Source organism: Rhinatrema bivittatum, chromosome 4 (genome assembly GCF_901001135.1).
Source record: "Rhinatrema bivittatum chromosome 4, aRhiBiv1.1, whole genome shotgun sequence".
NCBI lineage: Eukaryota > Metazoa > Chordata > Amphibia > Gymnophiona > Rhinatrematidae > Rhinatrema > Rhinatrema bivittatum.
Window position 1 is genome coordinate 413,233,299 of NC_042618.1, and position 27,502 is coordinate 413,260,800.

At 45.6% G+C, this 27,502-nt stretch overlaps 1 protein-coding gene across 4 annotated transcripts in view; it reads left to right on the plus strand.

Moving 5' to 3' along the window:
• QRICH1 (glutamine rich 1) overlaps positions 1-27,502 on the plus strand; it is a 125,549-nt gene that overhangs the window by 36,185 nt on the left and 61,862 nt on the right. For all 4 annotated transcript variants that reach the window (XM_029601244.1, XM_029601247.1, XM_029601245.1 and 1 more), the window contains exon 2: positions 11,871-12,203. In XM_029601244.1, the coding sequence (XP_029457104.1) occupies positions 11,892-12,203 (312 nt within the window). In that variant the 5' untranslated portion in view covers positions 11,871-11,891. The remainder of the gene's footprint in view (positions 1-11,870; positions 12,204-27,502) is intronic.

Here is a 27,502-nt window from a genome sequence, read left to right on the forward strand (position 1 = left end):
GACCTCTGTCATACCCTCTGTCATACCCCCCCTCAGTCATCTCTTCTCCAAACTGAACAGCCCTAACTGCTTTAGCCTTTCCTGATCATTTTGGTCACTCTTCTCGGCACTTTCTCCAAAGCAACTATCTTTTTTTTTTGAGATGCGGCGACCAGATTTGCCCACAGTATTCAAGATGCGGTCTCACCATGGAGTGATACAGGCATTATGATATTCATTGTTTTATTTGCCATTCCCTTCCTAATAATTCCTAACATTCTGTTTGCTTTTTTGATCGCCACAGCACACTGAGCTGATGATTTCAGCATATTATCCACTAGGACGCCTAGATCTCTTTCCTAGGTGGTAACTCCTAAGATAGAACCTAACATTGTGTAACTACAGCAAGGATTATTTTTACCTATAAGCATCACTTTGCACTTGTCCATGTTAAATTTCATCTGTCATTTGAAAGCCCAATCTTCCAGTGTCGTAAAGTCGTCCTGCAATTTCACAGTCAGCTTGATTTAACTTCTCTGCATAATTTTGTGTCATCCGTAAATTTGATAACCTCACTCATCGTACCCCTTTCCAGATCATTTACAAATAAATTACCGTAGTACTGGTCCAAGTACAGATCCCTGAGGCACTCCACTGTTTTTACCTTTTTCCACTGTGAAAACTGACCATTTAATCCTACTCTCTGTTTCCAGTCTTTTAACTAGCTTGCAATCCACAAAAGGACATTGCCTCCTATCCCATCACTTTTTAGTTTTCTTAGAAGCCTCTCGTGCGAGACTTCGTCAAACACCTTCTGAAAATCCAAATACACCACATCTACTGGTTCATCTTTGTGCACATGTTTTTTCCTAGCATGTAGCAGATGGACTCAGGACCAATGGGTATAGTGTACTCCTGTTAGCAGTTGGAGATTGATTAGATTTCAATCTGACGTCAGCCCCTAGTACATATACCCCTGCAGGAAGTGCAGCTCTTCAGTATTTTCCGTCTCCATAGCAGTTAGGGACTATCTGCATGCTCTCACAGCGTTAGAACAAATTCAACGAAGAAAACCTACCTCTGAAGACGAGCCCCGCTCTCCTGCGGTGATACCCTCGGGTCCCTCCCCCAGTTGAGATTCCCGAGGTGATTTCCGTGGTCCTCAGAGGTAAGCCTCGGTCCGGCGGCTGAATCATGGCAAGGACCTAGCCCCCGATCCTCGGGCACGGCTGAGAGGCAGCGGGTGCACCCTCGAGCGCGGCGGCGAAGGTATTTGCCCTCTCCCCCGCAGCCGGAGACCGCCCGGGACGAAACCGGGAAGCGCCGAAGACAAGGTAAGGTAGAAATCTTCTGCTTGAATCCGGTCTCCAAGGATCGAGGAGGAGCACAGGTCACCAGCTGGGACCAGTGCCACCGGGTTGATCCGCCCTAGCAGGGCCAGGCCCTGGCTATTTCAGAGGGTCTACCCATGTGGAGACCCTCCGAGGGGGTCGCCATATTGCCTGCGTGCTCGCCATGGCCATCTTGGCCCTATTCGCCTCGCCGTTCGATAGCGCACAATTCGAGCTAGGTGCACAAAGCACTTGTGCGCATAAGTTGCGCGCACATTTCTACAGCTGAATGCACAGCTGCGCGCACAACTACCCGCTCATCCTAAGCGCACCGGAGCGCATAAGAGTTTACGCGCCGACAGCCATGGCACCTCCAGAAACAGGGATAAAGGCTCAAGGCCTCTGCCCAGCATGCCACATCAGAGCCGCATAAAGCGAGGAGGCAGACGCCCTGTGCACGCAGTGCACAGGGCGTCTGCCTCCTCGGAATGCTCTGGAGACCCCCTCGGAGGGTCTCCACATGGGTAGACCCTCTGAAATAGCCAGGGCCTGGCCCTGCTAGGGCGGATCAACCCGGTGGCACTGGTCCCAGCTGGTGACCTGTGCTCCTCCTCGATCCTTGGAGACCGGATTCAAGCAGAAGATTTCTACCTTACCTTGTCTTCGGCGCTTCCCGGTTTCGTCCCGGGCGGTCTCCGGCTGCGGGGGAGAGGGCAAATACCTTCGCCGCCGCCGCCGCCAGTCCAGGGCCAGGGCCGAGTTTTAGCTCCTCAGGGAGTACCCCGGACCTAGCCAGGGGGACCTCCCCAAAGACAGGGACCCAGCAACATGCTCCACAGGAGGACCCTCATGCCCCAGGCCCTTCAAGACCTAGGCACAGGCTCCCACTACCCAGAAGCCCCACCTATGGGGACTCTGACATCTCTGAGGAGGAAACTGAGCCCTTAGAAGAGGGGGAGCTCCCCCCGGGGACAGAGCCTCACCGAACCATGAGACGCTTCTTCACAAAGGATGAGCTCCCGGACCTGGTCAACCAATGCCTGATGGAGCTTGCTATCCCGGGCCCAGGTACTTCGGGGGAACCTAAACCAAACCCCCTGCTGGAGGGTTTTCGACAGACTTCTCACCATTTCCCTCTGTTACAAGCAGCACAGCAGCTGATTGACCTGGAATGGAATGCTCTGGAGACCACTTTCAAGGGGGGACGAGCTTTGGCAGCCCTGTACCCCCTGGACCCGGCAACCAAAGATCTTCTTGCATGCCTAAGAGTTGATGCCATGGTCTGCATGATCTCCAAGCACACTACCATCCCAGTGGAGGGAGGAGCTGCGCTCAAGGATGCACATGACCGGCGGCTGGAGTCCATCCTCAAACAGTCATTTGACGTAGCAGCTATGTCTCTACAAATTGCGGCCTGCTGCACCGTGGTGACATGTGCCTGCTTATCACAAACCAGGAACAACACCCCGGGAGAAGACATGGAACCAGCAGTATCATTCCTCGTGGACGCTGCCTCCGACCTAGTACGCACCGCGGCCAGGAGGCAACTCTGGCTCCGAAACTGGTCGGCCGACGCATCTTCCAAAACGCGCCTCACGAGGATGCCCTTCAGAGGATCTCTCCTGTTCAGCAGCGAACTAGAGAAACTGGCCGACAAATGGGGCGAGTCCCCATTGCCGCGCCTACCGGAGGATAAGACGAAGAGAAACCAGCGACCCTTCCCCAGGTCCTCCAGGTGCAGAAGTTCACAGCGCTTCAATCCTTACAGGAGCAACTATCAAGCTCCCTCGCCCTACGGGCAGGAACCAGTCCTTTCGGACCAAGCTCAACAAGAGGGGAACCAGCTCGGGTACAGGCCCCAGCCGCACCCCACAATGAGATTCAGCTGACCCATCCAAGGGAAGAAGCCATAGGGGGCAGACTAGCCCTATCTACCGCAGGTGGGTCGAGATAACTTCGGACAAGTGGGTCCTAGCCCTCATTCGGGAGGGGTACTACCTGGAACTTCTACGATTCACTCCGGACAAGTTCGTGGAGTCCCCCTGCCACGACCTCTCCAAGAGGGCAGCAGTGGAAGCTACACTGTCCAGGCTACTGGCCCTCGAGGCCATAACCCCAGTGCCTCCGTAAAAAATAAATACTGGCCATTATTCCATTTATTTTTTCGTTCCCAAGAAAGAGGGAACATTCAGGCCCATCCTGAAGCTCAAGTTTGTCAACCGCCACCTCAGGATTCCCCGCTTCCGCATGGAAACCCTACGATCCTTAATAAGGGCAATACAACTGGGAGAGTTTCTCACATCCCTGGATCTTTCGGAGGCCTACCTACACATCCCAATTTATCAGGATCACCAGCGTTACCTACGCTTCAAAGTCCTGAACAGTCACTACCAGTTCCGGCACTACCCTTCGCGTTAGCCACAGCACCCCGGACGTTCACCAAGGTAATAGTAGTGGTGGCGGCAACACTGAGGAAGGAAGGAATCCTCGTTCACCCTTACCTGGACGATTGGCTGATCAGGGCAAAGTCACCGAAGGAAAGCCGCCAAGTAACCAGCAGAGTCATAACTCTACTGGAGAGCCTAGGATGGGTGGTCAACACAAACAAAAGCTCCCTACAGCCCTCACAGTCGCTGGAATACCTAGGAGTCCGATTCGACACCAAAGAGGACAAGGTCAGTTGACCCCCACAAGGAGATCAAAATTGTGGAACCGGCTGCAAACCTTGCTTGAACGATCCTCGTCCCACAGCATGGGATTACCTGCAAGTCCTCGGGCTGATGGCATCCACCCTGGAAGTTGTGCCATGGGCGCGAACCCACATGAGGCCCCTACAGCGCTCACTCCTATCACAGTGGAGCCCAAGGTCCCAGAACTACACCGTACGTCTATCACTCCCGGGCAGAGTTCGGACCCAACTACGGTGGTAGCTGCAGGCCAGCCACATGAGCCGGAGATCAAAGCTATCCTCCCCAACCTGGACCCTACTCACCACAGATGCCAGTCTACGAGGATGGGGCGCACACTGCGAGGAGTTAACTGCCCAAGGGCAATGGAACACAGAAGAGGCAGGATGGAACATCAACCGCCTAGAAGCGCGGGCAGTCAGACTAGCCTGTCTGCGGTTTGCTCACAGACTCCGAAACAAAGCGATCAGAGTAATGTTGGACAACGCCATGACAGTGGCCTACATCAACCGGCAGGGGGGAACCAGGAGCCAACAGGTGTTCCTAGAAATAGACCCCCTGATGGCGTGGGCGTAAGCAAACCTCCAGGAGACCTCCGCCATCCACATCGCCGGGAAGGACAACATCACGGCAGACTTCCTCAACAGGGAAAGTCTAGACCCAGGAGAATGGAGGCTGTCGTCCGCAGCCTTCCAATTGATAGTGATTCGGTGGGGGACACCGGACATGGACCTTCTGGCAAGAAGATCCAACGCCCAAGTATTCAGATACTTCAGCTGCAGGCGGGAACTGCATTCCCAAGGGATTGATGCCCTGGTACAGACCTGGCCATCGGGGACTCTACTTTACGCCTTCCCACCGTGGCACATGTTGGGCACGATCATTCACAAGATACAACTACACAAGGGACTAGTTCTTCTGGTGGCTCCGGATTGGCCAAGAAGACCCTGGTACGCAGACATGAGAAAACTGCTGGCAGGGAACCCTTTACCCCTGCCCCCACACAGGGACCTGCTACAACAAGGTCTGATCCTCCACGAGGACCCAGCTATCCACAGTTACAGCATACAACTTTTGTTAAACTGGAGATGCGAGGCTCTGTTATCCATGTGCTAATCAACTAAGCCATCCTATCCCTGAAAATAGCATTTGTTTCAGATACAGCTTGAAGTAACATAGAGAGGGAATTTTAGTGTATTAGGGGGCTACATAAGCAGCCCCCTGCTTGGTTTTGGAGTCTTTATTGGCAGCAGTTGTACTAAGAAAATATTTTTGTGGTGGTTCATTTAATACACTGCATAATTTCAATAGTCCTAGTGGTTTACAGAAAAAAACATTCATAATTCAATAAGCACAAACAGTAGACTACTCTCAGTTCCCCCAGTTTCCTGTGGTAGATGTTTCAAAACTTTGGGCAATTATGTGGCAAATTTGCATAATTTTGCATAAAGATTCAAACCTAACTAGCAAAAAGTGAATTTTTTTTTATTGAAAACCATTCACATTGTTTAAAATCAATGTAAACTGTGTACAAAAAAATCTAAGTACAAAAATCAAGTTTATCAAGTTAAGACATATGCTACAGATGTTATCTGTGAAATCACTTCTTTGAAATAATGCAACCATTTTGTAAATATTTTCTTGAAAATCCTTGTCATATCAGCTTCTGAACTCTAAATATGCCCTCAACATCAGCAGTTTGTCATTCTGTTAATTACACAGAAAACAAAAATAGATATATATTGCACACATTGTAACAGACACAAAAAGGGGTTGAATTCGCACAAATTTGAAACTTGTCAGCAGCAGTGTCAGTCATCAGAACTTCTGAGAATTGAAATGAATGCCCTCTCTGTCAGCTGTAGAACTCCAGCAGTTGCAGACTTCCAAAACACATCCAGGTCTTTTGTAGTTGGTGTATGGTTGGCCACATGCTGGTTCAAGAACCTTTGTATAAAGATGTAGGTCTTCTAAAGAGACAGAAATTATATCAATATCATCTTTTGAAGAATCAAACATTACAACTGCTTTCTCTGTCCTCTCCAATTCACTCCTCACTCTCCTTTTTTCAGTACCTGAGGAAGAGAGGAAAGAGGGAAACAGGAGGAGTAGATTCCTTGCAGGCTGTGTTTGCAAGGGGAAGGGGCTGGAAACAGGAGTGTAGAGAGAGCTAAGAATGAAAATAGGCAGGCAGACACCCTGCAACAATCTTCAAAACATTGAATTAAGAGATGTGAAATCTATCTGGAATATTGATTCTGAGGCAGGTTGCCAAATATGCGGTTTCTCCTGTGCGGGAAGCTAGGGGCACTGACTACTGTATATATATATGTGTGTGGTATGTATATATGTCTTTGTATAAAATTACTGAGTAAAACAAAAAAAATTTCAGAAGAGCACAGGGAAGCTCCACAGTAATTCAGGAAACTAGAAGAAAACAGTATATTAAACATTGAATGCCTGAAAGAACAACTAGGACTTAACCTTTTTCCTAAACTTCAGTTAATTTAATTCTGAGTATCTACTGGCAGTGCGTTCCACAAGAATGGAGCTTGATAACTGAAGGATGTCTGTCAAGTTAACTCTTAACTCTGATGGGCAGAATGAAGAGACCTTGAGGGCAGTAATATATTAATAAATCTGAAAGAGAAATTGGTAGGGCTCTATGAAGAGCATGGAAGACCAAACAACATTTTAAAATGATTGTGACAAATGGTGGATAATCAGTAACTAGTAAAGGTGTTACGTGAGCACTGTTATTTAAAAAAAAAAAAAAAAAAAAAGTTTAGCAGCAGTGTTTTTGCATGACCTGCAACTTTTGGACAGGTTCCTGGAAGAAAAGTCTGTAAACCATTATTAAGGTGGACTTGGGGATATCAACTGTTCATCCCTGTCCAGCATGGAATCTATTGACCTTTTGGGTTTCTGCCAGGTATTTGTGACCTGAATTGGCTATTATTGGAAACAGGATACTGGGCTTGATGGACCTTTGGTCTGACCCATATGGCAAATCTTAAATTTAGGAGCTAAGGTGAACTCTGGTACAAGGCATTATAGTAATGAATGCTAGATAAAACCAGCGCATATACTCAGATCTGCAGGTTATTTAGTTTCTAAAAAAAACAAAATAATAATGTTGCAACGATGAATAAAGGACAACCATACAACCTTTGACATAAGTTTAGAGGCCAGGTGCCAAAGGATAATACCGCCTCTTTAATAGGTATCCATTAATGGGGCTGGTCAATCTAGGTTAGTGTTGATTTACAAAGAGAGCCTCGAATTTATATGGATTATCTTTTTTATTTGGTTAACCACTGTGCAATGGGACCTAAATTACTAAAATCTGGCAAGTCTGGAGAAATTTTTAAGTGAAAATATTTAATAAAACCCTGCTTTTTAATTATTGTTGCCAGCGAGGCCAAATAAGCATTAGAGCAGAGAGCAAGCACTGAATTCTGTGGGTACAGATAAGGTCTTTAAGAGCATTTGACCTCACTCAACTCAGTAAGGGCGACCTCAAAGGATCTAATTCATTTTAATACTGTACTGAGGAGATCTAACAAGTAACACATCGATGATGTCAGAGGTTGTGCTCATTACAGTAAAGAAAATGACTCTGGACTTTCCAACATCTGTACTTATTTTTCATTTAGTTATTCATAGCAATTGAGGCAAATTCAGTACTATGGTAAATACACAGAAAAAAATGAGGAATAACAAACTACTCACATTATGTTAAATTCTATTTTTCAAACAAGGGAATTAGTATCAGAATACTCTGTGCTCAATCGTTTGGCTCTTGCCCACAAAGGGCTGCAACCAACTTCGTGGCAGAAAAGCACTTTACTTAACCTCAATTACTAGTTCCCAGTAACAGATAATTTTTAAATTTCTTTTTTTTTAAATTGCACGTCAATTCACTTATCTTGAAAAATGTTCCATGAAGATCCCAACACCTCCGTGTTCCTCTTATCGTGACTCCAAATCGAACCTCAGTATACTCGCGATTAACCCAAATATTAATTCATACTGTTCTTTTTATTTTTGCGGCATTAAAATCTCTCCGAACTCCCAACACTGCAATGTTTCAGCGGCTAGTATCGCCTGCTTCAGGGGATTCTTCCTAACGATAAAAACAAAGTACACTCAATGGTACTCTACCCCCTCAAGTTGTTTTATTCTTATTATGTATTATATGGCATCGTAACAAACGAGACTCAGTCATTTTTTCAGCCGCTCCCGGCTCAACCCCGCAGCACAAAGACAAACTGCGCTCCTCGCTCAGATTTTTTACTCTCCCAGAAGTGCCGCTTTTAAACAGCCCGCTTACTTTGGCTTTGCACCAATCAAACCTCTAACTTTACCTTTAGACCAATCAAATCCCTCATTGCATGTATACTGACCAGTCTACTTCCTTATTCAAACCAGCCGGGTGCGTTGTCTGTAATTTGAAAATTCACTTCTGTTCCCTCTGCATTAGTCTTCGATCTAAATTGCCACCTCGCTCATCTTCCTTCAAAGCCTCTAGCACCGTGCATTTCAAGCTTGTAAATGCATGGCCCTTCTCCATGCAGTGTTGCACCATTGGAGCTTCCTGCCTCATACACTTCAAGGCGCTTTTGTGCTCTATGAGACGGGTTTTTAAACTCCTCACAGTTTTCCCAATGTATAACAAATCACATGGGCACCAAACCGCATATACCACTGCATGAGTAGTACAGGTTGTTCTTACTTTAGGTGTATAGGATTGTAACTTCGGAATTGGGATATCAATATTTGAATGTGCATTAGCACACATGGTACAGGCATTATGCGGGGTGGTTCAAAGAGCAATGGTTGAAAGTTTGTTCCTATAAAACTAATGTCCTTTTGGTGCCGTTTTATAGATGGTATCATCACAGTGTGGTCAGGAGGTCAAGATTTGTTTGTCCAGTTCATAAACTGGTTAAATTCTTGTGATCCATCACTCCAATTTACTTATACGTTTGGTAATAAAGAGGTACCATTTTTGGATATTTTAATTTCTATCACGGCCGGTGAGTTCTTTTTTACAATATATAAAAAACCGACTGATAGAAATACCCTGTGAAGTTACTCGAGCCATCATCCTCAACAGTTAATCCATAGTATACCGTTTGGACAGTTCTTAAGGTTAAGAAGATTGTGCCCAACCACGGAAGAATTCAAAGAGCGCTCTAAAGAAATGAGTGCAAAGTTTTTAAGCAGAGGGTATCCAGCAAAAGTGATACGGCGAGCCATGAAAAGGGCCCGATAGAACAACAGGGAGTTGCTGTTAACACCCCAGCAAAGAGTTAAAACGAATAAGTTAACTTGTGTTTTACCATACTCAGTGGGTATAGGGGAAGTAGTGACTAGTATTAAAAAAAACTTTGGCAATTCCACCAGGTGTTTGAAGAACGACCATGGATGGCATTTAAAAGAGGAAGTAATATTAAGGATAAGGTGGTCCATTCTCTCTTTAAAACACCCCAGCAGAAGATTACCGAAGAAGTAGGTCACTTCCCCTGTCATGCCTGTACCATGTGTGCTAATGCACATTCAAATATTGATATCCCAATTCCGAAGTTACAATCCTATACACCTAAAGTAAGAACAACCTGTACTACTCATGCGGTGGTATATGTGATTTGTTATACATTGGGAAAACTGTGAGGAGTTTAAAAACCCATCTCATAGAGCACAAAAGCGCCTTGAAGTGTATGAGGCAGGAAGCTCCAATGGTGCAACACTGCATGGAGAAGGGCCATGCATTTACAAGCTTGAAATGCACGGTGCTAGAGGCTTTGAAGGAAGATGAGCGAGGTGGCAATTTAGATCGAAGACTAATGCAGAGGGAACAGAAGTGAATTTTCAAATTACAGACAACGCACCCGGCTGGTTTGAATAAGGAAGTAGACTGGTCAGTATACATGCAATGAGGGATTTGATTGGTCTAAAGGTAAAGTTAGAGGTTTGATTGGTGCAAAGCCAAAGTAAGCGGGCTGTTTAAAAGCGGCACTTCTGGGAGAGTAAAAAATCTGAGCGAGGAGCGCAGTTTGTCTTTGTGCTGCGGGGTTGAGCCGGGAGCGGCTGAAAAAATGAGTGAGTCTCGTTTGTTACGATGCCATATAATACATAATAAGAATAAAACAACTTGAGGGGGTAGAGTACCATTGAGTGTACTTTGTTTTTATCGTTAGGAAGAATCCCCTGAAGCAGGCGATACTAGCCGCTGAAACATTGCAGTGTTGGGAGTTTGGAGAGTTTTTAATGCCGCAAAAATAAAAAGAACAGTATGAATTAATATTTGGGTTAATCGCGAGTATACTGAGGTTCGATTTGGAGTCACGATAAGAGGAACCACGGAGGTGTTGGGATCTTCATGGAACATTTTTCAAGATAAGTGAATTGACGTGCAATTTTAAAAAAAGAAATTTAAAAATTATCTGTTACTGGGAACTAGTAATTGAGGTTAAGTAAAGTGCTTTTCTGCCACGAAGTTGGTTGCAGCCCTTTGTGGGCAAGAGCCAAACGATTGAGCACAGAGTATTCTGATACTAATTCCCTTGTTTGAAAAATAGAATTTAACATAATGTGAGTAGTTTGTTATTCCTCATTTTTTTTGTGATTATTGAGTACAAACATACATAGTGAGGAAGTAATAGCCTTAATAGAAAGTACTATGATAAATGCCAGAAACCAGCCTAAGAAGGATGAAGTCAATCATTCTTAGTATTAAGGTCTTGTCAGCTGATCATCTACAATTTTTTTTTTTCAATTTTTGCTACAAATGATAACTTAGATATGGGATAGTAGTGACCAACTGCTCTCTGATCTAAATAATCCTTCAGTTTTGATTTGTTCTTGCTTCAAAACACTGGGTACATAGCCTGTAGAGAGGCTACTATTGATAATGGAGGCAAGTAATCAAAAGGCCGAACCTGTTTAATAAATTTCGTGGGCCAAAGGATCGCATGGGGAAGTAGTAGACCCTGGAGGCCAATTTGAAAGGTCAAATTAAAAGAAGAAAAAGTACTTCTGGAGTGCTTTGCTGAAATACCTAATTTATTACTTGAGGAATATTCATTAGAAGGCAGTTTGCTATGGATCAGGCAAATATTTTCTTCAAAAACAAAAATCAAATATATTAGGAATGTGCATCATCCTGATGTAGATTTATTAACCTCATCCATAGACAAATTCCCTGAGAACTTTGGTGACCTCCCCTTAGATCACAAATCGAGACTTGAAACATGAGTTCCACCTCAGAGAAGGTAGCACTAGTAAGGTAACGAATTATCAGGCCTGGTTTCTTTCAGGCATGGTATCATCTGAGCCTCAAAATGTTTTAAAAAGGCATTTGTGCAGAGGTGTCTCAAAGACAAATCCATCCATTTGAGCATCCTTGGATTTATTTACAAAGATACATTTTAAAAATTTGTTTAGGTTGATTATCTGATTCATCAGATAAATACGTATTTAAAAAAATCTTTTCTTAGATTGAAGCAAATTGTTTAAATTACGTTTCAATTTATAACTACAAAATCTCAACAGAGAAAAACATTTGACCAACTTTTACAACTTTATATTAAAACTAGATTAGGTTATTGTTTCATAGATAAATACTTTTTCTTAGATTAATTTTCTGATGATAGGAATTGTAGTTGTCTTTGAGACACCTCCGCATGACTGCCTTTTTAAAACATTTTGAGGTCGGATGATACCAGGCTACCAGGCTTGATAGTTCGTTACCTTACTAGTGCTACCTTCTCTGAGGTGAAACTTATGATGATTCAAGTCTAACCACTAGATCATTCACTCTCTCACTGCAGAGATGTGGTGAAATTAATTATCTTGTTTGTTTCTTCAGGATTCCTGACGACTTGAAGCTATGAATAATTCTTTGGAGAACACCATTTCATTTGAGGAGTATGTCCGTATGAAAGCACGGACTATCCCGCAGCACAGGATGAAAGAATTTCTAGACTCCCTCTCCTCAAAGGGACCCGAAGCCCTTCAGGAGTTCCAGCAGCCTGCCACAACCACAATGGTGTACCAGCAAGGGGGCAACTGCATTTACACAGACAGCACAGAAGTGGCCGGATCATTGCTTGAACTTGCTTGTCCAGTTACAACCAGTGTCCAGCAGCAAACCCAGCAAGAACAGCAGATACAGGTTCAGCAGCAGCCACAGCAGGTCCAGGTAAAGGGAACTGAGCCAAATATTAAAAGTGCACTTGCTAATTGCAGGACATGGTAAACAGATGGCAACTTCTAAAATCTCTGATTTCACTTGCAAATGTTTGTGCGTATTTTACATGTAAGAATTTAATTTGTATTATAGTTCTTCCTCTGTATGAACACTCATAAAAATACAGCATCTAGAAAGCATGAGAGCATGTTAAGGAAATAACTAGTATTCCTGAACGTACCCAGATCAGTCCAGACAAATGGGCTTTATTCATCCCTACCAGCAGATGGAGGTAGAGAACAAAACTTTGGGCACTGCCACATATACGAGAGTGCCACCTGCAGTCCCTCAGTATTTCTGTACCTCCAGCAGATGGTATTTATTTATTTATTCATTTTTATATACCGTCATTCGGTTTAGCCATCACAACGGTTTACAGAATCAAAACAACAATCAGATAAATTATACATAGTTGCAAAAGAAGAAAGCAATAACAATAGTGAAATGATAGGTAGAGGAGGATGGTGGGGTGAAAGGGGGGAGAAGGGAAAGATGTAAAAAGGAAAGTAACAAAAATAGTATTCATCTTAAAGGAGGGCTTCATATTAAATTTCTGAAATTGTAATACTTAAGGTTGATGCCAGTTGTAGTTACTGTTTTTTTCTTGTTTGGATTTGAATGGTTGAATTGATTGTAGACGGATTGTTAAAGATGATTATTGATGTAGACTGTATGGAAGAGGAAAGTGTTTAGGTCCTTCTTGAACTTTTTGATGTTAGATTGAGTTCTTAAATAAGGCGGTAGAGAGTTCCATTTTTGGGGGAAGCAATGGAGAATGCTCTGTTTCTAGTAGTTGATAGTCTAGCATCTTTAATGGGAGGAATTTTTAGACAAGAAGTTTTGTTAGATCGAAGATTTGTTCTGGTAATTTGTGGAGTGATTTTTAAACCAGTATGTTTATGATGATCAGCATGTATTAATTTGTGAGTGATGGTCAGGATCTTATAATCTATTCGAGATTTAATAGGAAGCCAATGAAGCGACATTAGTATTGGGGTGATGTGAACATATTTTTTTGTTCCTGTTAAAATTCTAGCTGCTGAATTCTGAAGAATCTGCAGAGGTTTGATGCTTGTTGATGGAAGGCCAATCAAGAGAATTACAATAGTCTATTGTTGAGAAAATAAGTTGCAAGATGGTTCTGAAGTCCATTGAATTTAAAAAAGGTTTTAAACGTCTGAGAACTAGGAGCTTATGATATCCTTCTTTGATTTTAGTTATGTGTATATTGTAGTTTAGGTTCCTACCCATGATAACTCCAAGATTTTTGGCGTGATTGGTAGAAGTGCTAACCCTGCTGTCCTGACTGATGTGGATAGTTTGAGGAAAATTTGCTCCCCGATGTGCCAGGTTCCTGGAAAAGGGCCATCCCTTGCGTAGAGCCGGGCGATCGGGGGGTTGGATGCCCCTTCCTAGTTCAGCCCGCATCTCCAGGACCCCGGACAGCCAGTGGTCTGGCTCCCTCGGTGGAACCTGAAGCCCCCTCCGCTGGCCAGGACGCCCCTCAGGGAAGTATCCTAGTTTTTTTTTTTCTATGGGGGACTTTCTTGTGGGGTGCATGTGCCTTTAAATTTTAGTTTAAAAAAAAAAAAAAAAAAAGCCTGCTTTGTGGCTGAGGTGGCTCGAGCTCAGCTGAGCTGCCTCTATGTTCAGGAGACTCTGCGATCGTCGCAGGCGGGCTCAGAGGAGAGCGGCGGATTGGGGACAGCAGTGGTAGAAACTCCCCGGGGGGGGGGGGGGGGGGGAGGTTCAGTTCGCTGCTTTTTGACTTAGCTGCACGGCCGTTTGGAACGGGCGGTTTTCTCAGCCGCTCCAGAGGCCTTTCTGTGCGCGCCAGCGGGAATCGCAGGGGACCGTGTGCCCTCTTCTGGTTTGTTCCCGGCTGCATGGTGTGCCTATCCCCCTCGTGGCCCAGCCGCGTTCCTGGGCAGTGTCAGCATGATTGCTGCACTTTTTGACAGGACCTGTTTGTTTATTGCTGTTTTGAAAATTTGCTGGCTATTTCAGGGGGTGGCAGATTTGCAGCAAGGAGAGGCCTGCCAGTCCTGAGGGGGGTTGGGTGGCCTTCCTCACTGACCTTCTCTGCACGGATTGTGCAGAAGGGGGGGGGGGAGGGAGCATCAGAGGCAAAGGTGAAGGCGTGGAAACATTCCAGTCCTGAGGCAGGGGCTCTGGAGGGAATGGCTATGGCCACGGAGGTGGCACCAGACAGCGGTCAGCCGCCCCGGGGTTCTGGGGGGCTCGCGCCGTCTATTACTCCCAGGGTTCGGCCAGAACTGGAAGACCTAGGGGCCTCAGGTCCGAGCAGCCCTAAACGCCCTTCGGGAGCCGGGGGGGGTGTCTCCCGAATTTGTGCTTCTTCTACACGATGCCTTCCTGGCTAGGCAGGCAGGTACGTGCAGGCGGAAGGTTGGCCCCGCAGACCCGGCGAAGCAAAAGCAGGACCCCTCTAAAGGATCTGGGGGATCTCGACTCCTACCCTGAGGGGAACGCCAGGCGCAAGTGGAGTCAGATTCAGAAGATTCGGAGGAGTCCCGGGAGGAGGATGTCCTTTCCTTGGGAGCTGGTCAAGATGAGGATCCGATAGGGGACCCTCCTCTGGACCCAATTGATTCTAGACTGGATCAGGGGGTTGCGGAGATACCAGAGACTGAAGGTGATGATCCGCAGGTGATTCGCCTATTTGAGAGAGGAGCTTCGCCCGCTTATACCCCAGGTGTTAGAGGAATTGGGGGTTAAGCTTACTCTGGAGGATTCGGATGCGGAGGGGGTTCATCACTGCTGGATGGCCTTAGGAGACCTCCCAGTGCCTTTCCAATTCCAGAAAAGCTCCAGAAGCTGATTGCCAGGGAGTGGGAGTCCCCCAACTCGGGACTGCGAGTCGGCAGAGCAATGGCCAAGCTTTATCCGCTGCGTCAGGTGCGTTTGGATATCCTCAAGGTTCTGAAGGTGGATGCAGCAGTTTCGGCGGTCACCAAGAAGACTACCATCCCGATGGCTGGGGCTTCCACTCTGAAAGATGTTAAGGATCGGAAGTTGGAGGTGCACCTCAAGCGAGCTTTTGAGGTTCTGGGTCTAGGCCTGTGAGCGGCGGTCTGTGCAAGTCTCATGCAGCGGGCCTGTTTGTGTTGGATTCAGAAGCCGCAGGAACAGTCTGCCTCTGGTACTCTGTCCCCAATCCAGGCGGCTCGCCTGGAGGCGGGGGTTGTCTATGGAGCTGATGCCTTGTATGACTTGGTGCGAACCATGGCCCGTGGTATGGTGTTGGTGGTGGCAGCTAGATGTCACTTGTGGCTACGAAATTGGTCGGCTGATCTTTCGTTAAAATCGCAGCTCTGTAATTTTACCTTTTCAGGGGATGCTGCTGTTTGGTGAGGATCTGGACTGTCTGAAGTTTCTGGGTGAGCCGAAAGGCAGTCAGCTGCCGGAGGATCGAAAGTCGGTCCGTAAGCCTTTCTCCTCTCTGCCTCGTTTTCGGGACTCAAGGTGTTTTCGTCCAAGATCTTCAGGAGCCCTGGCTCCATGACTGGCTTTGCATAGACAGCAGTCCTTTCACGGGACTGGAAGATCATTTAGAGGTGGATCCACCCAGGGAGCAGGTGGTAGTAAGTCCTCACAATGAGATCCGGCAGGTCCACTCTTCGTCTCTGGTGATCGGGGGCAGGCTGGCTCGTTTTTACGAGGAGTGGACCTAAGATTACATCAGACCGCTGGGTATGTATGTATGTATTTATTTATTTATTTATTTAAGATTTTTATATACCGGCATTAGTATGCAAACATCATACCTGTTTACATTACAACTAAAGACTGAAAGTACAATCAATGGGAGAGGGGGAGTGGAGAATGAGTAATTACAGAGTTACAGAAGTATAGAAAGTAAAACAGTAACAATAAATGGTAACAGGCTATATACAGTGGTGCAACTTATATACAGACTGTTCAAGAGAGGGAAAAAATACAGGGTCCTGGAGGTTTTACAGGAGGGGTTACAGGAGGTATTGAGTGTGCTGAGCGAAGGTTACACCTTAGAGTTTTCTCGTCCTCTGCAGTCCGCCTTTCTGGAATCGCATTGTCTTTCCCGAAGCAAACGGGCAGCTGTCCAGGAAACACTTCAATGGTTGTTAAGTCTGGAGGCAGTGGTGCCGGTGCCGGCGCCCGAACAAGGACAAGGCTGGTATTCCATCTATTTCGTGGTGCCAAAGAAGGAGGGCACTTTCCGTCCTATCCTGGATCTGAAAAAGGCTTATCTTCATATTCCCATCTGGCAGAAACATCAGAAGTTCCTCAGATTCATAGTGCTGGGACAGCACTATCAGTTTCAGGCGCTGCCCTTTGGTCTGGCCACCGCCCCACACACTTTCACGAAAGTGATGGTGGTGGCTGCAGCTCTGCGACAGGAGGGATTGTTAGTGCACCCTTACTTAGATGACTAGCTGATCTGGGCAAAGTCTCTGGAAGAGTGTGTACGGTCAGTAGACAGAGTGAGATCACTCCTGGAACTGCTGGGTTGGATCATCAATGTGCAGAGAGTCATCTGACCCCTCTCGTTCCCTCAAGTACTTGGGGGCCCGTTTTGACACCCAGCGGGGCAGAGAGTTTCTCACGGATGACATGATGAACAAGATTCAGGAGCAAATAGCTCGTCTACTTTGTCTAATGCGGCCAAAGGTCTGGGATTACTTACAGGTCCTGGGCTCGATGGTGTCCACGTTGGAGCTGGTGCCTTGGATGTTTGCTCATTTGAGGCCTATGCAGAGAGCGTTGCTGTGCCGTTGGAGTCCTCTTTCGCAATAATACTTTCTGTCCCTGTCTCTCCTATCTTAGTCCAGGATTCTCTTTAGGTGTTCTGCATTTCATTTGGATTTGATGTAATCAAGAACTGTAATTGATAAACCCTATTCCCTGTATGTACCCAGATCAGTCCAGAATCTTGGGTTTTGCCTCCCTGCCAGCAGATGGAGACAGAGAGAATTTCACTGACACTGTACATAACCCAGTGTACCACCTGCAGTCCCTCAGTATTTCTCTGTCTCCAGCAGATGGTAGATGTGTAAAACCTGCAGTCTGGAAAGAGAGAGAAAAAAAAAGATCAAAAGACAAAATTTCTGGATCCTCCCAGGGGATTGTGAGGTCCTGGTGTGGCCATCCACCCTAGTTTGAGGCAGAAGAGCAGGGGTTTGTGACCCTTCTAATAGCTTGGTCCGGAGGTCAGTTGGGTGGGACATCTGGTTGTCCAAATCCTTATCTCCAGAAGACAGTGGTGGAACCTGCTTAGCAGTTCTGCACCTCAAGCCCAGTGGAGCAGGGAAGTATCCCTTTTATATGGTTTGTTCTGGGCTGGGTTGCTAAAGTTTGGCAAAAGGAGACTGATATAACCAGTGGTCTGGCTCTTTTCTGATCTGCCATGTGGCCTGCGCTCCTAGAACCTGAACCAAAAGAAAGTATTGGTTTCTATGTATGTATATTTGTATGTATACATCCATCCTCCAGCTGGGTGGAATGTTTCCAGGGCCTGCAGACCTTTCTGCAGGGTTGCCTAGCAAAGGCGAAGCAACCTACTATGTAGGGATCACATGCTTGAGCCTCCCGTTTGTCAGTCACGGTGGGCAAATGCCACAGGGAGGCTGTCCCTTGTAATGTTCAAGGGGGTGTGGATCATGAGACATCGGAGGATTCTGTTGGGGAATTGGCTTTCTCACCTGTAGAAGAGGGAGAAATTGCATATGATTGGGAGCCGCTTTGGACTCTACTCAGATTTTTTCTTTTTTCACAGAGATGTCTTGCTGAGTTTGTTGGCCCAGACCCAGCATATGCTCAGCATGGCCAGAGTCTGTTGGCTCAGACCCTGAACATGCTTAGTGTGGCTGGAGGTCAATTTTAAGTTAAGCATCCTGTTCCCCCCCCCCCCCCCCGTATCCAATTCAAGAGATATTGGATTTAAAGAAGGTAAATGCAGCTCTCAAGGTTTCTCATTTCTGTATGGAAACTGAGATCCAACTGAGGTCCATCATAGCAGCGGTACACAAAGAAGAGTTCTTGGCATCTCTTGCCTTGATAGAGGCATATCTGCACATAGCCATCAGGCTGGAGCACCAGAGATTCCTGAAGTTCATGGTCCTAAGGGAACATTTTGGTTTCGAGCCCTTCCCTTTGGCTGGCAACGGCTCCACGTACCTTCACCAAAGTGATTGTGGTGGGGTAGCTGCATTGCAAAAGGAGGGTGTGTTAGTGTGTCAGGATGACTGGCTTTATTCGTGTGAAATCAAATGACCTGTCAACAATCAGTACCAAAGGTACCTATGCGCTCGAAGTCTCTAGGAAGGATGGAGAACCTAGCAATGAGCCATTAGTCCTCTTACAAACTCTGGAGAATCTGGGAGCTCAGTTCGATACACTGGTGGAGAGAGATTAGGCTTCTGCAAGAGCTTTTGGTGCCCAGGGTCTGGGACTATTTACAGGTCTGGGTTCTACGGCATCAATATTGGAATTAATGCATTGGCGTTCGCACATATGCAGCCTCTGCAGGGGGTGGTTTTTTCCTGCTGGAATCAGTTATTGGAAGAGTTTCGTCTTCCTCTTCCATTAGAGGAGGAAGCCAGGACCAGTCTTTAGTGGTGCTTACTTGCACCAATCTCGAGCTTGGTGCGGAATTGGAGATTCCGAATTGGATAGTAGTCACCACTGATGCAAGCCTCTCTGGATGGAGGGCAGTGTGGCAAGATCAATTGGCGCAGGGCCAGTGGTCAAAATAGGAGGCTTCATGGCCTATCAGTCTGTTACAGACAAGAGCGGTGCATTTCATGTTGCTTGCCCGTCTGCCAAGGTTATGCGATCATCCAGTACAGATTCTATCGGACAATGTGACAATGGTGGACTAATCCACCGTCAAGGCAGAACCAAGAATCAGGCAGCAGCTTGAGAGGCCCAGGAGTTGATTCTCTGGGCAGAACAGCACTTAGAGCGGCTGGCAGCAACTCACATCACCGGAGTGAACAGCGTTCAGGTAGATTTTATCAGTCGGAGAAAGTTAGACCCCGGTGAATGGGAGTGTTGGAGGCAGCGATGTGTCTCGTTCATGGAAGACTGGCATATCCTGACCAAAGAGAATACCAAGGCGTCGTGGTTTTACAGCCCTTGAACAGAACATAGTACAAAGGAATCTGAATTCTGGTGCTGCTTTAGACTCTAGGGATTCTTCTTTGTCTTCCCTCCATTGGCCTCTGGTGGACAAGGGATTACGGTGGATAGAGAAACATCAAGGCAAATGTGATCCTGGCAGCTCCAGAATGGCCACATCAACTGTGCTTCCCAGATCTTAACATAACCATAGACTGCCCCTGAGGTTCGGACATTTGTCAACTATTTTCCACCAAGGCTCAATATTTTTGGGTCAAGCGGCTCACTTCTGTCTCACGGTTTCGCTTCTGAAAGGAAGCAATTGAGACAGAGGGGATATTATGAAGCGGTTATTTCCACCTTCTACATCCTTGACGTATGTGCGAATTTGGAGGATTTTTGAGTCCTGGTCTGCTGTTCAGAGTGCAGCCTCAGTCTGTCAGGCTACGGTGTGCGCATATTTTGGCTTTTCTGCAGAAAGGTTCTGGTGAAGGGACTGGCCTTTAACTCTGAGTGTCCGGGTAGTGACATTGGTTTGTCTCCAGGATAAGGTGCAATGGTATCCTCTGTCCACACATCTGGACGTTCTGTGGTTCCTTCAGGGAGCTAAGAACTTTTGTCCTCAGGTGCGGAACATTTGTCCATCTTGAAATCTGAACCTAGTCCTTAGAAGATTGTGTGAGGCTCTGTTTGAACCACTAAAGAGAGCTATGGTTAAGGACTTGACTCTTAAAGTGGTTTTCTTGGTGGCTATTTGTTCAGCCAGGAGAATTTCGGAGCTCCAAGCGATGGCGTGTCAAGATCCCTTCCTACGAATGTCTGTTTCAGAGGTATCTTTTTGCATGGTGCCTTCTTTTCTGCCTGAGGTAGTCTCTGCATTCCATCTTAGTTAGACAGTAGAGCTTCCAGCTTTTATGGATTTGGATTCCTCTACACCTCATGCGGGGGAGCTTAGGCTCTTAAATTGGAGGAATGCATTCTTGAGGTATCTAAAGGTCACTTATGATTTCCATAGATCACATCACCCATTTGTAGATCATATCACTTCTTTGTACTGTGGAGTGGTCCAAGGAAGGGAAATAAATCATCTAAGGCTACAATTGTACGGTGGCTGAAAGAAGTGATTGAGTTGCCTTACATTTCTAAAGGCTGCCCACTACCATGGGGGTTAGGGGCACACTCAACAAGTTCAGGCGACTTCCTGGGCTGAGTCACAGCAGGTGTCTCCGCATGAAATTTGCTGGGCAGCTACCGGGAAGTTGTTGCCCACTTTTGCTAGACATTATCACTTGGATGTTGGGGCTCCGGCTTCCATGTGCTTTAGTGAGAGTGTTCTATGAGCGGAACTCTCCACGTCCCACTCGAGTTTAAGGGAGCTTAGGTACATCCCAGGAGTCTGGACTGATCTGGGTACGTACACGGAAAGGAAAATTGGTTTTTACTTGCAAATATTTGTTCCTGTAGTTCCACAAATCAGTCCAGAGACCCACCCATTTACTTGGGGGGGGGGGGGGGAGGAGGGAAGAGGAGGAGAGAATCCGCTGCTCGTACTGTTGCTTTGGAGGAAAGCAAATTTGCTTAGAAGCTTACTTAGAAATTTATGGTTATCATCTTGGCTTGGGTACTGAGGGACTGCAGGTGGCACACTGGGTTATGTACAGTGTCACTAAAATTTTGTGGCAGGGAGGCAAAACCCAGGAGTCTGGACTGATCTGTGGTACTAGAGGAACGAAAATTAGCAGGTTAGAACCAATTTTCCTATTCACCAGCTGTAAACTAGATGCATCCCAGATCTCACCACTCTAGGACTGATAAAAGATGATATCTAACCAGTGCTCGTTAAGGACATTTTCATTTGTAACTCAATATTTTTTTGTAGCCTTTCCTTAAAATCTCACTTTGATTGCAGATAAACACATTTCCAAGATCCAGGCTTATAGGTTTCACTGGATTCACCAGTATTTGTTAGATAATGAGCCCATTATTTATATTTTGCTTATTGTCCTGAAGAAAATGTTTTCTTTGTCTTCCAGTTGTTACTCTAGCAAGCCCAATCCTGTTTTACATTCTTGTTCTATGGTGGGGATTTCAACCACAAACTCTGGCAATTAAATTTGTCAGTTGTTTAGACTACTGTTATCTGGTGACAGAATGGCAGATATGACAGGTTGCCTTATATAATTGCTTTTTTACTCTGAAGCTAGCATTATAGTGGAATCTTCTGCCTCTAGATTTAAGGCCACTAAGAGAAATTGATGAAAGGTAGGAGCTTATTGTAGAGTATTTAATAAGGGTGTGCTGTACTGAACTAAAACCCGTGACTGTTTATCACCAGAACATCTAAAGAGTAAGAAATATACCCCAAGTGTATGGGATACAGCTGTTCAACACCAAAGGTCTTCTTTTTGAATGCCTGAGGAGGAAGTGGAGTCATACCACAAACTCATTAGAGATTCTCTTCAGGGCAAGGTTGGCCAACTCCAGTCCTCAAGAGCCACCTGAAGATATGGAAAGATAACTCTCTGGTGTAAATGATATTTTTCTTGTAAAATGGGGAAGTTAATCACCGCCCCCTTATCCAACATTTGCCCTATATTTCTTATGCCTCGATCTGCGCAGATTTTAAAGGATTTTGTCTGTCCCCCTGTAGGAAATAGGGTATTAGTGTAGATATTGGAACTGTAAAAATATCTCCGATTTCCCACCAGTGAGTTTCTCAACTTCTCCCAAACCGTTAAGGTGGTTTTGGTCGATGTCTGTATATAGTTCAGGTGCTGCCAAGTTCCCCTGGGCTGTCAGACTAAAGACCTAAGTGACATCTTCCCTATCAAGAATTGTTCTATATCCACCCATTGTTTTCATTCATCTTTCCTATGCCAATCAAAGATAGCTCGCAGTTGTGAGTCCATGAAGTACCAACTCAGATTTGGCACCCCCAATCCTCCCCGCAGCTTGGGTCTATACATGACTGCTTGTCATACCCTAGGTGGTCTTCGTCCCCAAATATATGAAAAAATCCTTCGCTGCCAGCTCTTAAGTATGGCGGTGGGGATATAAATCGGGAGTGACAGGAATAAATAGCCCAAATGAGGTAGGACGTTCATCTTTATGGATGGTATCCTACCCCAAACCAGGATAAATATAGTTTGGACCATGTATCCAAATCACGAAAAAGTTTTTGTATGAATGGGGGATAATTCAATTGGTATAACTCAGCAGGGTTATTGCTAATATAAACTCCAAGGTATTTAATTTTCTTATTGGCCCATTTAAAGGGGAAAGAGGATTTTAATATAGACAGCTCTCTTATTGGGACAGATACATTTAAAATTTCAGATTTTTTTCACATTTAGTGTGAAACTAGACACCTCCCCAAATTTCTGTAGCTCAGCTAGAGCTGTATGCAAAGACCGGGCCGGGTTTGTTAGGGTGAATAGTATGTCATCTGCGAACATAGACATTTTATAGTCTTGCTCGCCGATGGTTTCTCCCCGAATCCTCCCATTGTTCTGGACCTGAGTAGCAAGGGGTTCAAGAAAAAGCGCAAACAACAATGGTGAGAGAGGACAGCCTTGTCTCGTGCCTCTATTTATCGAAAATGTCTCTGTATATGTCCATTGACTTTTACTCTAGCCTTTGGATCCGTGTATAATAGTTTCAGCCAATTAAGAAAATAGGGGCCGAAATTCATCGCTTTCATAGTACTAAAGAGGAACAGCCAATGCACCATATCGAAGGCTTTTTCTGCGTCCACTGATAGTAGGACAGCTGGTAATCCCTGTTCTCTTGCACTCTCCACTAAATTTATGATTTTTACGTATATTATCAGCAGCCATTCTGCCAGGTATGAAGCTGGCCTGATCTGTGTGTATTATCCTGGCTATGATCTTATTCAGCCTCATCACCATAATTTTGGCTAAGAGCTTAAGATCCACATTTATAAGAGAAATGGGGCGGTTCAACCCACATTTCTTTAAATCCCTCCCCGGTTTTCCCAGAATTGTAATACCAGCAACGTTCGCCCCTGTCCCCAATGAATGACCCTCTCTTACAGGCCGATACAGTACAGTGCACTCCGGAGTGCACTGTTAACCTGCCCTTGGACTCGTGTTTTCCCTTACCCCTTATTCAGTAAGGGGAGGAAAATGCGAGTCCAACACGCGGCACCTAATAGCGCTCTCAACATGCAAATGCATATTGATGGCCCTATTAGGTATGCCAGTGGGATACAGTAAGTAAAATGTACAGCCAAGCCGCACATTTTACTTTCAGAAATTAGCGCCTACCTTTGGGTAGGCGCTAGTTTCTGCCGGCACCAGGAAAGTGCACAGAAAAGCAGTAAAAACTGCTTTTCTGTGCACCCTCCGACTTAATATCGTGGCGATATTAAGTCGGAGGTTCCGAAGAGTAAAAAAAAGTTTGAAAAAAAGAAGAAAAAATTAAAAATGGGCCGGCGGCTGTCGGGCCGTAAACCGGACGCTCAATTTTGCCAGTGTCTGATTTCCGAGCCCTTGGCTGTCAGCGGGTTTGAGAACAGACGCCGGCAAAATTGAGCGGCTGTCAAACCCGCTGACAGCTGCCACTCTGGGCTAAAAGGAGGCGCTATGGATGCGCTAGTGTCCATAGTGCCTCCTTTTGCCCGTTTCTACCGCACCACCTAATTTGCATACTGAATCGCGTGCACCGGCGAGTGGCTGGGGCGCGCACCGGGAGAGCAGGCGTTCGTCTGCTCTCCCGCGGACTTTACTGAATCTGCCTGTTAGTGAATTAAATAGCATGTTCAAAGGGGTCACCAGTGAAGGTGCCAACTTTTTGTAAAATTGTGGGGTATATCCGTCTAAACCAGGAGCCTTGTTAGCTTTCAGTCCCTTAATTGCGTGCTGAATTTCCATAGTGGAAATTTCCCTATCCAAATATTCTTTTTCCTCATCTGTGAGTGTAGGGAAGCTAACTTCCTCCAAATAATGGTCAATTTGTGCCTGTAAAATTGTTGAAATCTATGCTGGATATCAGGAGGGGAAGTGATTAACTTTCAGTCAGAACTTTCAATCGGTGTAATCTGGTTTTGCATTAATATTTGTTTCAGGTATCTTGCCAATAATCTCCCTGACCTATTGTCTCACTCAAATTTTTCCTGTGTACCAGGGACAATTTGGCCGCTAATTCTGCACCTGCCATGGCTTGTAGATCATCCCTGGCTTTTTCTGTAATTTCACATATGTATCCTTAAATAACGTTTGCTTGTGGAACACAGATAATTTTGTTATTTCATCAATCACTTTTAGTTTCGCCTTCTGGCTATTTTTTTTTTAATATGGGCTCCTTCAGGCAGTCCCACACTACAGTGGGGTCACCTTCATTGGTGGCCAGATACCCTGTGATCTCCTCCTGCAGGTATTTGCAAAATACATAGTCTGCTAGAAGGGTATCATTTAATTTCCATGGGCGAAACCCGGTTTCATCACTGAGGTAACCTGTCTTCATGCCGAGAGGTGCATGATCAGACCACGTAATGGGGTCTATATGTATCTGTTTAACCCTACCAGCTAACATCCTATCCACTAAAAAATAATCTATTCTTGAATAAGAACAATGTGGAGAGGAGAAGAAGGTATAATTTCTACTGTACGGGTTTCTTTGACGCCATATGTCTATTAGGTGCCATTTTTTAATAAGGGATTGTAGCTTCTTTCTAGTAGGGCCTGTGCCCTTACTACTCCCTCCCGAGTTATCTAATTGAGGGCAAAGGGTCAAATTGAAATTACCTGTTATTATTAAATTACCTTCACCTTCCCTGTCTAATAAGAACATACATAAGAACATAAGAAATTGCCATGCTGGGTCAGACCAAGGGTCCATCAAGCCCAGCATCCTGTTTCCAACAGAGGCCAAACCAGGCCACAAGAACCTGGCAATTAACCCAAACACTAAGAAGATCCCATGCTACTGATGCATTTAATAGCCCTGGCTATTCCCTAAGTAAACTTGATTAATAGCCGTTAATGGACTTCTCTCCTCCAAGAACTTATCCAAACCTTTTTTGAACCCAGCTACACTAACTGCACTAACCACATCCTCTGGCAACAAATTCCAGAGCTTAATTGTGCATTGAGTAAAAAAGAATTTTCTCCGATTTGTCTTAAATGTGCTACTTGCTAACTTCATGGAATGCCCCCTAGTCCTTATATTATTTTAAAGTGTAAATAATAATAGTTGGTCGATCTGCTCGAAAAAGGCCTGTTGGTCAGTGTTTGGAGCATAGATGTTCACTAAGATATATAATTCTCCCCGCTGTTCAAATTTAACCAATATAAATCTTCCATGTTCATCTTCCACATGTTTGCATATTTTATAATCCTGTCTCTGCTTGAATAATATACTCACTCTGGTATATTTGCTTTCCTTAATGCTGCGAAAAAGAATCGATAAGCAAAAAGAGGCCAGGCTAGAAAGGTGTTCATAACGACGCCTCAAGTGCGTTTCTTGTAAACAAATAACCATGGCTGCATTAGACTGAAGGTCCTGTTTAAGGAGGTGTCTCTTACGCGGGATATTAAGACCTTTAACATTCAGTGAGAGAAATTGTATTGCCATTATTTATACACATATAATAAAGCTCTTTCCTCAATAATATGACTCCCTCATGGAAACCAGCCTGAATCCCTTTGTTGCAGCCCCTTCCCAGGTAGTTCCCCACATGCCTCCCCCTCGCTTGGTTTTGAAACTGAGACCCTCTGGAGTTATACTTCTTACCACTCGTACCTGTAAAACCCTCGTCCTATCCTCCCCTCCTCCCTTTTCCCATTTCAATCGCCACTCTTCCATGGCCTTCCTGCCTACGCAGGTGAGGTTGGTGTATGTCCTGGGACAAATGGACAGCACCACAAGGTCCCTCAGGCCCTATTTAATATGCCCTCCTCACCGCCCCCCCCAACACCGAATGTCATTCTCCTATCTGATAAATGTCTAAGGTAACCAAGAAATGCATAAGACAACTGTCCCTTCAAACTGTGGTGTAGTCAATCCATTTTGAAATTGATATTACCAGTTCAATGCCTTAAACCACAAGGTTGTCCTTTGGTTGACAAATCATCCCTGTCCTTCCAAAGCAAGATGTGCAATCTCCCCTGTATTCCACCGAAGTCTCCGGCCTCCTTTCTCCACACGTTGCCAGTGCGGAGTCTCTGGTCTGTCGCGTGTCTCAGCTGGCACTGCTGCCTTGATATGCAGTCCTGCTGTCTTCAAGATGGCTGCCGCTTCTGCAGGGGAAGAAGCTTTGGAAGTAATACCCTTGATGGATATGGAAATCCCTATTGGGAAGAGCCACCGGTATCGTAAGTTTTCTTGTCTCAAAATCGATGTAATTTGCTGATATTCCTGTCTGCGCTTAAGAGTTCCTGGAGAAAGGTCCGCAAACACCAAAATTGAGTGAGTCTCCCACTCCCATGTTTGCTGCTTCCTTGCCACTTGTAAAACTTGTTCTTTGACTGGGTATCAGAGGAAGCAGGCTATTATATCCCACGGCTGGTTCCCCTGTCTGGCTCCCAGAGTACGGTGCGCCCTCTCAATTTCAGTCAGCGTGCTGTTAGCAGTGGGATCTCTCTCACACATTTGCATTAGTAAAAAATTACAGAGACTTGACCACCATGTGGTAGTCGCTGTAAACCTCCGTTTCGGGGACTCCTCGGAAATGCAGATTGCATCTGTGAATTCTATTTTCTAAGTCCTCTGATTTAAGGAGCAGATCTGCCTCCGATTTAGAGAGAGTGTCGCATTGGGACTGCATTTTCTCAATCTTACCTGCTTGGACGTCTAGCCGCGTGTCACATTCGTCCACCCTACAGCTTATCTCCGCCATTTCTTCTCTCAGCTCCGATAATTTTTACAACATTTCGTGTTTATTGGCTGGGTGAAAAACTCTGGTTTGATTCCTGGACCCAGCTGGGTCTGCAGATATGTAGGCAGTATTCTCGGCCCATGGTAAAGAAGGGAGGGAGTCTCATGCCCCAGTTATTGCTCAGTGGTATGACCTATTGGCTAGCATTAGGGCGCACAGGGTTTCAAAGGGAATCTTGGTCTGTGGTTCCCAGCCAAAGACCTTCATGGCAGTGACTGAGCTAGGGAAGGCAATA